Consider the following 16,788-nt stretch of genomic DNA (forward strand, 5'->3'; position numbering starts at 1 on the left):
TGATTGCACTGAACTCTCAAGAAGCATTTCTGATAAAGGTTTGACCTACCATGCAAGTCAACTTGATGTCTACCAGGAACAATCACACAGATTACAAAAATTGGCAAAGCTAGAAAAGGAGAGAATGGGGCCAGGTTAGGTCAGAGCAGCAGCTTGCTCCTATCAAACGGTGTTAATCTCGAGCAGGATCAGATATATCAGAACAAAGAGAGGGCCAGTCCCTCTACGTGATGCCTGATTTTCCACCTATTTCTAGGTTGTGTTCACATTCCACACTGAAATTCATAGAGCCAAGACGTCAGTGCTGGGACTGATTGGTTGCAGAGACATGTCCCAACAACCTTAAAACCTTTGCCATAAATAACAGATTTCTGACTGCAAGCTCATGTTTGAGGAATATATAAGTATTTTAGAAATAATGGAAATGTATCAGAGGGTTAAGTCTGCTGCATAGTAGAGAAAACAAAAATACCCTGCTACTGTAAATGAGGAATAGAGCTTTATAGATGTTTGTTTGTCTTGTTTTATGACCAAACAAACAACATTTTCTAGATAAATAAGTTAGCTCATATAAGTTATCCATTCTTAAACAGTGATAAGGACAAAGGGAAATCAAGGTAAGATTGGCCTAAAATACATGATAACTTCACACAGCTCAATCTTGTCTGCAGAAAGAGACAGCTGGCAGCAAAGTCTTCTTTGCTGGAGGTTAATAGCCTGGATGCCAAATGTGTAACACAATGTGGCTGCAAATAGAGAGTCATGAAAACAGGCACAGGAGAGTATTTCATACTGGAAGGCAAGATCAGTATGTCAGAGATATCTACAGGCAAACTGTCTTGCTTTAGTAATACTTACCGAGTGTTACAACTGAAGCCTCAAAATCTAAGGGGCTGTGATCATAATACTGCCAAGGCCAGCAATGGGTGTTGACTTTAGTCTGTGCTAAGCACATCCAGGCAGATGGCAGCAGCAAAGCCCTGGGGGCCACAAACCCCTGTCCCAGCAATGCCACCATGGGGCCAGTCTCCAGCTCCCCACGGCTCTGCCCTACTGGGGAGGTGCCCAGTGCACAGGGCTGGGGCTGCGGACATTTTTTGGCTTTAGGAAGACGTATGCCAACATATCACATCTTTCCAATCCAGAACACAGAGCAATATGAATTTTCAATTGCTGTTACACCCTCTCCTCCCCTTCCTCTCCAGCACTGGAACCACTGAAAAAAATATAAAATGTAGCTGTAACAGCACTAGGACCAAAGCAGATTTTGCTTAAGTTTTATTCATGTATAGTGGTGTAGTATCAGTTTTAGCAATCCCAACAAATGCTCCAATGGATATCATTTTGGTGAATATTCTTTTGCCAAATCAGTGCAGCTGCCTGTGGCTGTTTCATCTGAAACAGCTGCCAAGGCTGACAAGAGGTGGTTGAGCAAGAGGCAGTAGATGTCTAGTGATGGTACACATCTGTGGTGGAGGGAGGGAACTGTACTATGCCTTTGCATTGGCTGCGATCTGGGTTTTGTAGTGTGAATAGATGCAGCTCCAGCTGCTCCCACCACCAAGGGACAGAGATGTCAGATGCTAAAAGCAGCATCTGACCTAAGATATGGACGTTAAATGCTGAGACCCAAAAGAAGAATAGAAAAATATCCATCAATAATAAACTTAAGGGGAAAAGCAGGTTTGAGTGATGGTGTAAGGAGCAGGAAATTGTGTGCAAGGAACAGTAGTGAAAATTAGTGGTCACACAGGTCACAGTCAAATTCCCCTTTATATAAGCTGGTTGGAGCAAGATAATTCAAAGAGAATTTCCTTGGCACTAAGGAAACAAAGTTAAGCAGAATCCAAACCATGGAAAATGATGAGGAAAAAGAAAGTTATAGGAAATGAGGCGGAAACTAGCAAACAAAAAGAAAAAAAGGATAGCCAGACCAGGCAGAACTGGGATTAGTTTCCGCCACTCGTAACTGCTGTCTTGTCAGACTGGCACTGTTCAGCATTTTTTTCTTCCTGATCTTTTGCAAATCTGAGTGCTGAGCTTTTCTGCTTTATCCTGAGAGCTGCGCTGTCCATCAGTTACTCAGGAAATATTGTTTCTTGGTTATAAACATATAGATATTGAACCAAACTATATCATTTGGGACAAAGATCACTGCAAAGTCCCTAAAACCTGGAGGGGGGCAAACACAGCATGCATTTAGGTCCGAAGTTTCAGTAAAATCCCTACTTCACACAGTATTGAAGATCATTACATTAACATTTGAGTTAAGACAGAATAGATGCTATTATGACTCAGTAGTAATCATTCCTGTGAACAGCTTTTGCAAATCCCACTCTGTCATTCCCACGGTCAAAAATGCAGTAAAATGCAGACATGAAGACATCTCCTAAAATCCATAGTGGGCCAGTGCGAGTGGGGATGTCGAGAGACTGAAAGCCACTCATGCAGAAGGTTTGGTCGTCAATAGACTCCTGAAAGGGAAAGCACGTGTCCTTGCAGCAGCCTGCTCCAGCCCCAGCTCGGGAAGCAAGGAATAGGGAGCAGGAGGCTGCAGATACAAACCTTTAGGATGTATTGTTCTGCTGTCAGCTTGTACTCGTGATGTCCTATCGTGAAGCTTATGTGAGGCAGGCTTGACAATCTTCTGCAGTCTACAAGAAACTGTATGCGATGCACTGATTGAGATGAGATCAGTTTGTCTTTTTTTAATTATTACCCTTCGAATTCAAGAGTTTTGCAGCAGGTAATGGTGAATTTACTACAGAGAAACAGCATCAGGCTGACTTATAGCCCAAGACTGCCCTCGGGCTTTCCAGTTCCTGTACTTGGTCAAACCAGCCTAGCAGCCCAAACCACTGCACCAAAGCCCCTAGGGACCCAGGGCTGATGAAAATCCCTGCAAATCCCAAAGGGAAGGAGGTGAAGGGGGACTCTGATGCCCTGCCTGTACAACTCAGAAAGAAAACTGAGTGTGTGATCCCCAGCAAGTCTACATTAGCAAGGTCTGCTGAGCAAAAGTCCACCAACACTCTGGCCTTGACCGGCCAGAGGGAGCTGCCTCCAGCCACACAGGAAGCACCCTATGGCTGCAGCTCACCACACGTCCTCCTGTAACACCATCATTTTAGGGAAAAAATAAGCTAGGGTGGAATAGAGCACTTTATACTTATACTCTGCCTTAGAGTGGAATTTAAAGAGCAGAAGGACTAAATTCTGGCATGGTCATTAATTTCCATAAATAATACATTCACTTACAGTAACACAGAAGATAATTTCCTGGCCTTTCTAGTTATTTCATGAAATAACTGGTGTGTTAAATGGTCCTGCAGAATGCTCCAAGTCTCAAAGGGATCGTTGTTATAAGCTGTAGTGTTTAAAGTCATTGTTTTAGAGGCTTCCTTGAAGGAAAAATCTGCTCTTTGCTGTTTTTCAATCTGCTTTATGAAACCATAACCCTTAATCTTGTGTACACTTACCAGGTGTCATACCATTAGAACAAAATAAACCATGGGATACAGAGGACAAGGGTAAAAACCGCCAGTATAATGGTTTGCAGGATACAAGAAGCAAGACATAATTCTTTTACATACAGAAAAAATTAATCTTTGCTGGAAAGAGATGAAAGTTCTCATAAAATCATTGATGGATACACTCATTTTTACTGGGATAAATTTGAGCCAATTTACTCTGTCTGTCTGTGATTGCTAAAAGATCAGTCATAGAAAGTCTTATTTTCAGGATACTTTTTTGCAGAATCTGAGATGCCAGCTGTGTTCTTATGCCAGCACTGGAGTATATAAACTTATACTGCAATGACCTGTTCCTTGTTTATATTATGTTAGTATAAGTACATTGGAAATACATATTTTATCTATATTCATTAGTGTGTACCAATATAAAAACAACTTGCTATCAAAGCATACTCTTTGGCATGTGTCTGAAAGAGTCCACTTTCATCTTTGCTCTTTGCCCAGTGCACTGGGCAACTGTAATACTCTTCATTTTCTTCCGAGAGCATTTTTGGGTCAGGATAAAGACAAATGCAAAGTTAACAGAACCCATATGGGGCAGCTTTACTTGGGGCACTGGTGCTGTGGCAACGTGCTAGTGATCTATGGGAGTCAGCCAAGGGCCAGCAATAAGGCACAGTAGAAGTAAGCTGCCCTTTCCCTGGAGGCAGGGATAGGAAGGAGTGGTGGGGAGCGTCAACAAGGGGGATGCAGGAGAGAGCAGCAGGTAAAGAGGAAGACAGTAAGGGGTAAGAGGAATAAGGTTCAGGAGGAAGAATAAGAGACAGCAAGTCTTGTCCTGCACCCTGTGACTCATCTGCCAGGAGCCACTGTTGTGAGTGACACTGATGCACACCCCTCCCAGGAGCCCTGCACGACACCACCTGCTCCATGGCAAGGTGACAATGAGAGGTCTTGCCAGTGAAGCCACAGTTGGGCTGTCATTTAAATACCATTCCCTTTCCATTTGATGCTGAAGTGGCTGGCCATCAGCACCAACCCCCTCCTGTCTTGGGAGAGCCAACAGCTATAACTGGAGACATTGAAAATCCTCTGATCTTCCAAAAGAAAATTATCTCTCATGCAGAGTACAGATCAATTCCTCAAACAAATGTACTCCCTATTTCCTTACATACCAGTTCTGAGTATGGTAGAAGAGGTGACTGTTTGGGAGAAGGCCTGGGGCAGTAAGGCAGATAAGTCAAAAACAGATTGGCTCTGAGTTCAGTGCTATTCTGGAAACAAGGCTTTTGTTGAGACCTTTCTAACCAATTCTTTTGATTATTTTCTCACCCTATAAGCTCTTTGCACCAAATACCAGTTTCCCTTCCCATCTGGCTGTTTTCTGTCTGTACAGTTTTTACCTCTCCAGTATTTGATGGACTTGCCCCGATATACTCCTGTAATCGCCTGATTTGTGAAGAGGGTCCAGTGATAAGAGAAGTGCCTGAGTCAACGATGGCTTCACAGCCATGGAAGCAAAATGCCACCCGGCCCTGGATCTTTATACTGCAAGTGAAAAACAAAGCATCTTTAAGCAAATGGCATATGCACTGTGACTGAAACATCATATTATTGCTAGCTAAAGTACCAGAGTACAGACTGAAGTTACTCCAAGGTAAAAGTGACAGGGCAAGAGGAAATGGCCTGAAGTTGCACCAAGGTAGGTTTAGATTGGATATTAGGAAAAACTTCACAGAAGGGGTTGTAAAGCATTGAAACAGGCTGCTCAGTGAAGTGGTAGAGTCACCATTCCTGAAAGTGTTCAAAAGACATGTGGATATGGCACTTGAGGACATGGTTTAGCGTTGCACATGGTGGTGGTGCTGGGTTGAAAGTTGGACTTGATAATCTTTGAGGTCTTTTCCAACCTTAACGATTAAAACTAGCTGCCAAGCTTTGCTAAAGACAAGAATGTCTGTGGATCCACTTTTCTCTCTTGGGACTCCTAATCACTAATCATTTGCTGCCTGCTGATGAATTTGTCCTCACCCACAGATATGTATTCTCATCAATTTAGGCAGCATGCTAGAGGAAGAACAAAGGAACACTGACTGCTTGGACCAAAGTTAGCAGGAAAGATGAGAGCAGGACCCAGAGCTGGATTCAGTTTGTGGGTGCCTTAACCTCTTAACAGTTAAAATATACTAATATGTTCTCTCAGAAACCAGCCACCCATGTCACAGCAGATTTAGAGAGCTAACAAACCCCAGCCTCATCCTATTGTACCCCCTCTTTGAGAGGCACAAGGGTAAAACACTGCAGCTGAGTCCTCTGCATCTGCATCACTAGGTGTTTCTATCTCTGCAGGTTTTACATGGGGAGGCAGATTTTACCAGGTTTTTCATACATACATACATACACACACATATACATACTTGTTCACATGTATTTGCCAGTAGCTTTTCTCAGTGACTGGGACCCAGTGGATTGAACCTTTGTAGAGAGAATGGTCTATCCCCCCCAGAATCAACTCACCACCATTCTCAGTGTCATCTCCTCTGAAAGCAGAAGACAAGGTAACACAGACATGGGAGTGTGCCAGCATGCATGAGATTGCTCTTAAAAAGCAAAAGACAAATCAAAACCCTTTCGGAACTCAGATATGGTTGGCTGAAAGGGATTATTCCTAAATTATCAGTGCATATGTCCCAAACAACATCTGAGAAGACTGAGAAGACATCTGAGTAGGCTGCCAAGGTAGGCATCAGGAGCAGGTTGAGACAGTTGCTACTCTCACCTCAAAATAAACACTAGAGAAATTGGTGGAGTTGTGGCTAGGTCCAGAGTAGGGAACAACTTTTTTCTGGAATGTGACTACTTGGGTTTAGGACAGCATTTCTGTTCATCTTCATGGGCCAGAAGGAAACCTCTGGCAATAGACATGGTGAGTCTGAGCTGGGAGCTTTTCTTTTCTTTGAGACCAGCTCAACAAGAATAAATCTATCCAAAAAGTCATGGTCCTCCCCATAACAGTTTTTTTTTTATGCTATATTTTTCAGAGTCAAATTGGGAAAAAAAACCCAACATCAAGAACCAAAAAAATGGGGGAATTTACTTTCTGGAGTTGAAGCTTTATACAGAGGTACAGTTGTTTCTATCAACAATTAAAATAAATTTACTTCTTTTTTGGCAGTGCCATTTTAAAGACTGACCTTTTCAGATAGAAAGAGAAGACTGGCTCCTCTACCAAGTTCTGGTTCATGATGCTGTCAAACACAGGCAGAGCATTGCCCACTGCTAAGGAGGGGTAGCCTAAGCCCAGCACACCATCAAAATGGGCGAGGACAAAAGTTGTTCCTGGCTCAAACACTGACTCGCCAAAGTCCTGTCCCTTGATGGAGATGTTACTTATCTGTTTGGTTCAAAAGAAAATAAATAAATAAAAAAAATATATAAGAACTTTGAAAGTAATGACACCATCAATTACAAGAAATTAGTCACATTTCAGATCCATATAAATGGATTCATTCAGTTTATAAAACCTGGATATCCTTGTGTGACTTGCACCAATACAACAGGAGCCCATTTGGCAAGTAGGCTGCACCAATTCCTTAGAATGCCTTACTTTTGAGGCTGCTTGTTCATTAACCCAGACAGACAAAGACCCAAGAAGACAAGCAGAAATGAAAATAAAATCTTAGGGATTTGTCTTGATAGCCCAAAGCTGGAGCAGCACCTACACCCTCAGTACATGGCTAGGTGGGACCTCACCCTACCCTTGCCTAAACTAGGCAAAGTTTTCCAGAGCAAGGCCAGTATCTGAACTGCCTGAAAACAGCTGACCTGGAGGCTGACACCCATTTTAGGTGGATGCTCACCTGCAGTGTGTCTTTGCCAGCAATGCCCAGAAGCTGTCCCGAGCCGTACTGCAAGGAGAAGGCTTCCCCTCCATGCTCATACGAATCCGACTTGAAGGACTTAAATTTCTGGTGCACCCCTACATGAAACAAATTATATCTTTGCACTGAGGGAAGGTCCCAGCAATGCACCTGCTCCCCAGTGCAGAACCAGATGAGATTTTTGCTTCTCTTATGAGAAAAGTATCTATAGAAATACTGCAGGCACCTCAGTTCCCCTGCAGGGCACACCAGTTTTTCTGTACCTGAGAGGTTATTTTGCATTTTAAAGACAAATTAAAACAAAAATAGGCATTTCCACCAGTTCTGGCAGCTCTCCCAGGTCTATTTTCATGCCTGTTACATCAGGCACCTTGTGGTCTGGAAGGACAGTTGGCAGCTGCAGCTGGCACCTGTCGTGGCTGCAGGATGACATGAGGGGCAGAGGCAGAGGAGAAAACTGGGGAGAGGAGACCAGCCCTAAGGGATGCTCCAAATCCTTCCCTTCCAAATCTCTGCTGCAGGCAAGCTCCTTGGGAAAAGAGAAGTGGTCAAAGTGTCCAAGACATGAGGAGCACAAGGGAGAATAATGTTTCTTACTGCACGCCTCGCTGATGCAATAAGCAGAAGGGACCCAAAAATTGGAGGAGCCGGTGTCAAACACGACGGTGAACCTCTGTGGGGGCGTGCCGACATTCACCACTCCGTAGTACTGCGCCTGGGGGAGGAACAGCCCCGTCAGCTCCCAGCTGCCTCCACGGAGCTATTCCTGGGGAAGAAGCATACTTGGGAGCATCACACAATGCTTTCTCAGGGGGGTCTGTGCAATTTCATTTAAATGTAAATGCACACCACAGGCAAGTGTGTCTGGTTCCATGAGTGGCTTCAGGTAGCAGATTTCACTCCAGCTGAATGCACAATGGTGAGGCATTTTTAAAGCCTTTTAAGCAAATATTCAGTTGAGTCAACAAACCCTCTTGCACCGGTTTCAGAGGTGGCAAGGTCATCCCCAAGACAAGCTCTCACATGACCATACAGTCTTTCAGGTTGTTCCATACTGATGTCAGTAAGAAATCAGTGTTGCAAAGTCAGCACAATCTGACTCTGCTGGCTTCAGAGGGCTCTGACCGGTGGCACAAACAATCATATGTGGCTAGCCTTTTTCCCTTGTAATTAGCATAGCTAGTCAAAAAAGTATTGTGTTGCACAAACTGTTCCTAATGTACTGAACAAAGTTCATCCAGCGGATGAAGAAACCACTGACCATCCCTGGATACCAATTGAGACTGAGATAATCTGTGAACACGTGAATGATGGAGTGCAGTGCTTATCCACATCCCGTATACAAGTGTTTAAGTGCTCCTATCTGGCCCTGGAAGAGCACTTCAGCATTAAGAGATCTATTTTTAGGAAGAGGCATTTCTGGAATTCAACCACAGATAGAAAAGCAATAGCTAGTGCCAAGCTTTGTGCAGCAATACAAATATTTGAATATGTACCTTCAAGTGCATACTTCTTAATTAATACACTGAAGTTTCTGAGCCTGCAGTTTATGATCTGAATGAGATAATCTCGAAAAGGCAAGCAAGCATGCCATTTAAGGGAATATCCAGTTATATAGCAGAATTTTATTCCCTCTTGTATTAAACCTTTATCAATGAATCTGTAAATTGAGGCAGCTCTAAGGGATGTTCATAAAAAAACCCAAACAACAACAACAACCAACCAACCAAAATATCAACCAGAAAAACCACAAACGCACTGCAATAAAACCTCCACAAAACTGTTCCTGGTGCTACATGGGTATGCTAGGGAAGGGGGTTTTGATTCATCATTTTGAGATTTATCCCTCTTTGAAATAAGCTTTAAAGCAGACTGAAATGTTTGTTCTTCTTCACATAGGTATTTCTTTAAGGCCCTCAAGTGTCAGAAGTTCTTGCTGAACGAATTTGGCCTTCCCTTCCATTCTGTTCTCTATTCAGATGCAGCCTTTACAACACTTCTGCAACTTAGTTTTCCTTTAGATAAGCACAACACAAGAACCAAGTAAAACAGAAAACAGAGACTATTCAAATGGATAAAATGCTAAATGCAGGAAAGATACCTTACAAAATGGTTGACCTGCTGACTTGCCTGCCTGAGATCCAATGAATCTCATGTATTTTCTTTTTAAGTTTAGATGGTAAATTCAGCCAGGTTAGTATGAGGCCCAGGTCAGTCTCCACTATTTAATACACACTAAACTCCAGAGATAAAAGCAGAAAAATAAAAAACTCTACTTAGATTTATTATCACTGACTCCACGTGATCAAATAAATGAGATTTGGGGGATGCTTTTTTTATAACACACAAACATCCTAGTTTCTGATAAATAGAATACCACTAAGTGAAGAAATCAGATTCTGCTACCAAAAACCTGATAGTTCACCAAGACTGATACAGGCAAACCCATTATTTCTCTGGGGACCCAACCAAGCTGAATACAGATCTACACAAAAATAAAACTTATCACAGGACTATCACTGCTAGACTACATCAGCTTTCTACCCAGGTCACAAGCTAACCTAGATCTAGACGTGCTTTGTTTTGCAGACTGGCAAACCGATTTTTTATAATCTAATATTTATAGCATAGAGCAACAAGACACCTCAAGCCCTATAATTTCATTGAGAGAGTAGATCTGAAATGTGCTGGGAAAAAATCTGCCTTCATTGGAACAATGAGTCCTAATGATTGCATTACCAAAACTGTACTTACATTCATGTAATCATACAGCCTTTCTGAAGCAGTTCCTACTGATAAAGCAATATCTGCAGGGAAGCAATGCAGATATCTTCGAGCAAAAACATCAGGGTGGTGGTTCCTCCAAAAATCCTCTAATTCTCCCTTTTCTTTCAGCTGTTTCTTGATAGATTTGAATCGAATCAGGGGGATTCTATGCAAATAAAATAAACACACAAAAAAATAACTGGTTCGTCATTCTAGAACTCCCATATACTCTTTTCTTTAAAAAATGTTTCTTTTTTGAGACAAGTAGCAATAGGCACAGGTCACCCTGGGAAGCCAGCTGACACATAATGCCAGATGTGTTTTCTTACCGTTCCATGGCCAGGATGAATGGGATGTAAACCACAGCCAACAGTATCACTCTCATGGTTCCAAGTGGCTCAGAGTCTGACATTCCTTTGCTCAGAAGTCCCTTTTTTATGGCCTGTTGTCAGCAGAGGGCCATTCGCCAGGTCAATCAATCGCAGGAGGTCAGTGCTTTGGCAGAAAACCGATTAATTTACCCTCAGATTAACCACTGGATTGTGCAAATAGTGATGCCCAGTGGAACTACTCAGGCACAGATAACCAGGGCACAAACAGACATTTTCATAACAATCCTTAATGTCTTTTACATAAATATGATATATGGGGTGAGCTTGGCTCCTCTTAGCATGGGAAAGAGGAAGCAGTCCAAGGACTTCATGCTTTTCAAGCTTGCTTTAGTGAGAAATCCCTTAGAAGTGTTCAACATGGAGAAAGAGAACATAACATATAACCATTTCCCTTTTGCAGGGAGACATTTCAGCAGGGCCGAGCAGACAGACGTTTGATGGGCTTGTGACAAGTCACCCCCTAACAGCTCATGTTTAATTCCCTATTTATGGGAGAACTCCAGTCTAAACATAAATTTGACTGCCACCCCAGAAAATGGGTCTTCAAAGTAAAAAACACAGTAGCCTGCAACATACAGTAATAAACAGCTAGAAGCTTTGCACACCTTTCAGCAAGACATTTGGAAGGGCTCGCTTCGATTTATTTTCCTGGGAGTTTCTTGAGGTTAGTGGCTCCCACCCCTTCTTGACACTTGGGTTCAAGTCAAGCCTTCAAAAAAATAATGGTGTCAAAAAGAGACTCTGAGCTGGCAGACTGCAACCCCAAACCTATTAGCTGCCTGGGAAGAAGCTCAGCACCGAGTCTGCAATTTACTTTCAAGACTTTTTGAATCTTTCCTCTACACAAGAAAGTGTGGTAAGCAACTGCATACTGCAGCCTAGCATATATTAAAGCCAAATTTGAATAAACAGCCATTTTTGTTCAAAGTACTATGGTAGGAGGCTGGGAAAAGACCAACAATATTCTTTCCCCTGCAACACATCATTTATTAAAAATAAACTGCTCACCGTGTGAAGGTGAACTGGAACTAGGTAATCCTCCCAAAAGAGAGCAGATGTGCGACAGCACGGAGCTAAGAGTGAATATCAAGGATATGGAGGAGGCAGGTGTCATCATCTAGCAACAATGCTCCAGTCAAGAAAAAACAGCAGAAAAAACAAAACACATGGTGTTTGTGAGAAAAGACAGGGTCTAAATGCCTGTCACAGACTTTAAAGAAATGAAATGCAAACCATTATCAGAATATCCTAAAGAAATTCTTAAAAATTGTTCCTTTTAATCTCTTCCCTTGTTATGTCAGACTAATTAAGAATGGGCATGAGAACCTTAAAATCAGTAAGTTTAGAGCTCTATTCATTAGTCTCCTGGATTTTGAAATACATAGTTTGCTTTTTCTAATGTACCTCCAAAATTGTGAGGGCTAAACAAACTCAGCAAAGGCTGAGCATGGTGTCATCACACAGCTGTGTGCAGAGCTCTGGATCTGAAAAAGCACCAGCATCTCTATTACCATATTTTGTTTCAAAAAATAATAGAATCTCAAAAATGCATATTGATTTCTACTTTATTGTGATGTTTTGTTCAATTATCTAGCTCTGAGTAATGTTCCCCATTTCTTCTGGACTCGGGGGTTTTAGACAAGTTATCAGTGAACATCCACATTTTCTGTCCCACAGTCATCCCAACCACTGAGCTGCAGGAGCTGGATGCTGGAAATGAGACTGGTCAGCAAAGATGTGGCCATTTGTGAACTTCCAGAAAGCAAAGGCATTTCTCAAGGAGACTCCACTGCCACCTGATGCACAGCAAGTCCCGGGGTAGGGCAGTGTCACTTTGACAAGAGTAAGACAATGTCTGTGCTGAATGCCTTTATCACTTGAACTTTTCCTCAAATGCCAGAAATGCTTCTGGGAAGTCATTAATGTTCATGTTGGAGGGCATCATGATAACTTCGAAGACGTGAAGTGGCTTTCAAAACACCACCTGGGTCTACTGAGGAGACTGCCTTTGCCTTAGAGGCTCCACCGAGTCCTTGATTCTCAGAAAGAACATGATTGTTCAGTTTACTGCAAGTGTAGCCCTTTATTAATCCACATATGAAGGTTATTCTTTCCCAAATTCCCTGATTTCACAGTATGTTCCAAACAGACAGTCATTTAGCTAACAGAGGTACAAAATACAGCAACAGAAGGTCATCATGACTTTTTTTTGATAAGCTGGAATAATGATTAAACTACAATCCAGAGGATCCCTAAGAAACAGTTATCTGCAGCTTAAAAGTTCCATTAAGTAGAAATAATTCAAGTAGAAAAAATATATCCCTATTTCTGTCTATAGACAGAGTACATTGTGAAGTTATTTGTCTATATATGGATTATTGAGAAAAATATGCCTACACTATATTATTAATATATTCGTACCTACACTTTCATGTTGTTCTGATTAGCAGGTTATCTGAAAAGATTTGTCTAAGGGACATGTCTTCACCATGGATGTAAATTCATTATTATTTATGCCAAATGCATTTGGTTTTCCACAACTGTAACCTACAGTGCCTTAGGAGGAGGGACCCTTGCCTTTAGAAGGTGCCACAGCTGCTTAGAAATGAAAACAAATACAACAACCCACTGAATGAGAATATTTTCTTAAATGTCAGATCACATTCCAGGGTAACTGCTTGGAAAAGGATGCCCTGCAAAATCCAGAAATTACACATTCCCCACGGTGGTCCTCTGACAGGGTACGTGGTGTTAGAGCAGTAAAGAAGGGACTGGTTGGAGGTGTTTGTTCAGTGCGAACTGGCCTGTTGCTGCTGGGATGCCATGCACAGCACGTCCTGCCTTCTGTCACCAGAGAGGGAATTTTCAGCACCTCTCTTCCACAGCACCACCACAGATGAATGTGACATTATCTTTGTTCTCCAGGCTTGATACTCTGCTCAGCTTTTCCATCCATGCCTATTTTATGGCACTCAGGTCTCAGGACTCATTGTTCTCCATCCTGCTGCAATACTGGTTCCCAGATGCCCTCCCTGTTGTTCTCCTCCCCGAGGAAGCCCTCCATACATTTCATAGCATCACTTCTGCATGGCACAGCCACTCATCTTGCAGGGAAAAGGCTAGTAAACATCCTATAGCCTATATCCAATTGATAGCTAAGACCTGACTTACATTTGAAAACAAGTTATAGTAGAGAGCTCTCTATTAGATTTGACTAGAGATCCAGAGGCCACCTTAACTGTTTGATATTGCCTTTTTCTCAATCTTCTGTTTGCTCTGCCTTTTGTTTTTCCAAGAGCGTGTGGCTTTCAGCAGTCACAGATTTTGGTAGTGCAGCACTTATGCCCAGAAAACAACTGCAGACTGTTTGAAGAAAATTTTCTCCCATCCAAGGTTCATGGTACAGCCATAGCCAACAGACAGGTAGGACAATCATAGAATGGTTTGGGTTGGAAGGAATCTTAGAGATCATGTAGTTCCAGCCCCCCCGCCTTGGGCAGGGACACACATGAATCCCCAAGAAAACCTAAAAGAGCAGCAGCTCAAGAAATCAAACTATGCAGAGGTTCCTCCACATGGGAATGCTCCTCCTAGAAATCAGAGGTACTCCTGATCTGAATAGCAAAATGGGTCTTGATGAGAGAAGGAGGAGAACAGTTTACACTGTCATGTAACTTTTTAACATCATATTTATCTCACTCATAACAAGTGAAAATCTTGATGGAATTAAATCCATGGGAGTTTCTTGACAAGTTTAGGTACAGACATGGGAACTACAGTAGCACAGTAGAAAGGTATATGGAGAACAGCCTTGGCAGTTTGTGATAGCTCATTAAATAGGGATTGAGACAAAAAGTAAAACATAATGTAATGAAAAAGGCCAAGAGTGCCAGAGCCTATAATAAATACCATTAAATTGGGAACATAAATAGTAGAACAGCTCAAGATAGCAGTTTACCAAGTATCTGTGTTAAAGCTTTAAGATAACTACCGGGCGGCAAGTTACACTCTGAAACTATGTGGCACCTTGCAAAATACATCCCTGAAAGTGCCACTTGTCTGGAAAGTCAGTCAGATATTGACTGGTATTTTAAACAATTTGACTATATTTGACATTTCTGCTGAAAGTCTCATAAAAGTTAAGCATTTGAGTTTAAAAATTTGGCTTTCTGTAGAATTTACTTTACCAAGCCAACCCCCACTGCCCTTACTGGCCACACAGTGAGAGCAAGAGGTAGGAGCTGGGGCATTGGGGTGACTGTTTGGGGCAAAATCAGAGAACACTTACAGTGCGCAAGAAGAGGCAAGAAGGAATGTTTTTGGAGGCAGTGAGTGGGAGTGTGGGTGAGAGAGGGAGACCTGTCTATAATCCCCATCACCAAACACTCATTCGGTTATCAGAAATATTTCAGAGCCCTTGAGATTAACGGCTGGTGCCCTGTAAACAAAGCCTTATATTGGGAAGACAGAGTTACTGGCAGGCTAGTGCACAGCAGGAGAAAACCAAGGTGGGCCCCTGTCCCTCACAGTCCCGGCCATCCTAAAACAAAATCCCAGGATGGGCAACAATCTGAAAGCCATAGTTGCTTTTGTGCCCTCCAGCAAGTGCCAGAAGTACCTCCTAGAAGACCTAGAAGAGATGCCAGTGGATAAAATGGTGGATATGAGTGGCAGGCAGCTGAGGCGGCTGCCTCTGCACATTTGCTCTTTTCGGGAACTGGTTAAGCTGTACCTGAGCGACAACAACCTGAACCATCTGCCCCCCGAGCTGGAGCAGCTGCAAAACCTGCAGATATTGGCACTGGACTTCAACAACTTCAAAGCGCTGCCCCTAGTTGTGTGCACACTGAAGCAGCTGTGCATTCTCTACCTGGGCAACAACAAGCTCTGCAGCCTGCCCCTTGAGCTGCGGCTCCTGCAGAACCTCAAGACCCTCTGGATCGAGTCCAACTGCCTGCAGTACCTGCCCGAGGTGGTGTGTGAGCTCAGCCTGCTGAAGACCCTGCACGCCGGCTCCAACGCACTGCGCACACTCCCTCCCCAGCTGCAGTGCCTGCAGGAGCTGCGCACCATCTGGCTGTCAGGCAACCTGCTCTCTGAGTTTCCTCCTGTGCTCCTGAACATGCCATTTCTGGAGGTCATTGACGTGGACCGCAATTCCATCCGGTTCTTCCCCAGCCTAGCTCACCTCCCTGGCCTGAAGCTGGTGATCTATGACCACAACCCCTGCAGGAACGCTCCCAAAGTGGCCAAAGGAGTGCGCAGGGTGGGGAGGTGGTCAGAGGAGACTCCTGAGCCCCGCAAGCGGTCCGGGGCAGTGATAGATATCACGCTTGACGAGAAACCCTTGCTACCTCCTGCCGCGAAGACCAAGCCAGAAGCCGAGCCCTGCTGATGCTCAACTTCCCATTCTGGCGAACGTGGCAGCACACCCACACCACCGCCTGACCTCTACCTCTTCCTTGCGTGCTGGTGTCCAGGCACCACCACACTGCCTGGCTTGTCTTCAGGGGTAGGTACAGCGGCTTGGAGCTGTGTGACAGCAAAACTCTTGTACAGACCTGCTCTTTCGCACAGTACCCCTAGAGCAGACTTATTCCTCCCTTTCCTCCTCCTCCCACGACGGGACCACTGAGTTCACGGTAGAGGTGAAGACTTACTTTAGATGTTTTCCATGGGTGGATTGCACGGCGCATGTATGGACTTGCTGCTCTTCACCCATGGGCTCATTCTCGCTTTCACCTTGCTGGTGTCTGAGCTCAGCTGGAAGCCAATGCTCAAGGTGATCACTCCTGAGAGCCACAGCTCTAAAGCAACCCACAGCATTTGTCTCAAATGACTTACCTGAAACGCAGCAACAGCTTGAAGATTCCCATGCCTGCCACATGGGAAGTGGCAGTGGAGCCCTGGCTGCACTATCAAGGAAACTGCACCGCACGTAGGTAACAGGGAGCTCTGCTCTTATCAGTGCTGCCTTCTTCCTGCAAAATTTGCAACTTTGTTACTGTCAAGCAGCATTTCAGATGATGGTGAGGAAAGTAGAGGCTTTGCTGCTAGTTTTTGTATCCAACACCACTGCCTGTAAGGGCAGCTGTAAGGACAAGTTTTCATGCAGTAGCAAAGAAGGAAATCAAAGTCTGACTAAAGCAGCAAAAACACAAGAGCAGCAAAGGTAAACTTGCATGAATAAAACCCAGGGCTAGGAGCCTGCTACTATAGGCCTGCACATAATCTGAAGCTAAGGTAAAGTTTACTCAGCTGATTTCAGCCAGGTAT

At 43.5% G+C, this 16,788-nt stretch overlaps 2 protein-coding genes across 2 annotated transcripts; one reads left to right on the forward strand and one right to left on the reverse strand.

Annotated features, from left to right (window-relative positions):
- Positions 1 to 81: 81 nt before the first annotated feature.
- On the reverse strand, positions 82 to 10,551 carry LOC108500837 (cathepsin E-A-like). Its single transcript, XM_017822156.1, has 9 exons — positions 10,450 to 10,551; positions 10,109 to 10,286; positions 7,952 to 8,069; positions 7,334 to 7,452; positions 6,668 to 6,867; positions 5,891 to 6,013; positions 4,877 to 5,021; positions 2,566 to 2,664; positions 82 to 2,474 (listed from the first exon to the last, which is right to left on the reverse strand). Exons 1-9 carry the CDS (start codon positions 10,530 to 10,532, stop codon positions 2,295 to 2,297), a joined length of 1,245 nt encoding a protein of 414 aa, XP_017677645.1. The 5' UTR covers positions 10,533 to 10,551; the 3' UTR covers positions 82 to 2,294.
- Positions 10,552 to 15,070: 4,519 nt separating this feature from the next.
- Positions 15,071 to 15,907, forward strand: LRRC10 (leucine rich repeat containing 10). The gene has a single exon (XM_017822084.1). The coding sequence runs from the start codon at positions 15,071 to 15,073 to the stop codon at positions 15,905 to 15,907; it is 837 nt and encodes a 278-aa protein (XP_017677573.1).
- The last annotated feature ends 881 nt before the right edge of the window (positions 15,908 to 16,788 follow it).

This window comes from Lepidothrix coronata, unplaced genomic scaffold (genome assembly GCF_001604755.1).
Source record: "Lepidothrix coronata isolate B3197 unplaced genomic scaffold, Lepidothrix_coronata-1.0 Scaffold95, whole genome shotgun sequence".
Taxonomy (NCBI): Eukaryota; Metazoa; Chordata; class Aves; order Passeriformes; family Pipridae; genus Lepidothrix; species Lepidothrix coronata.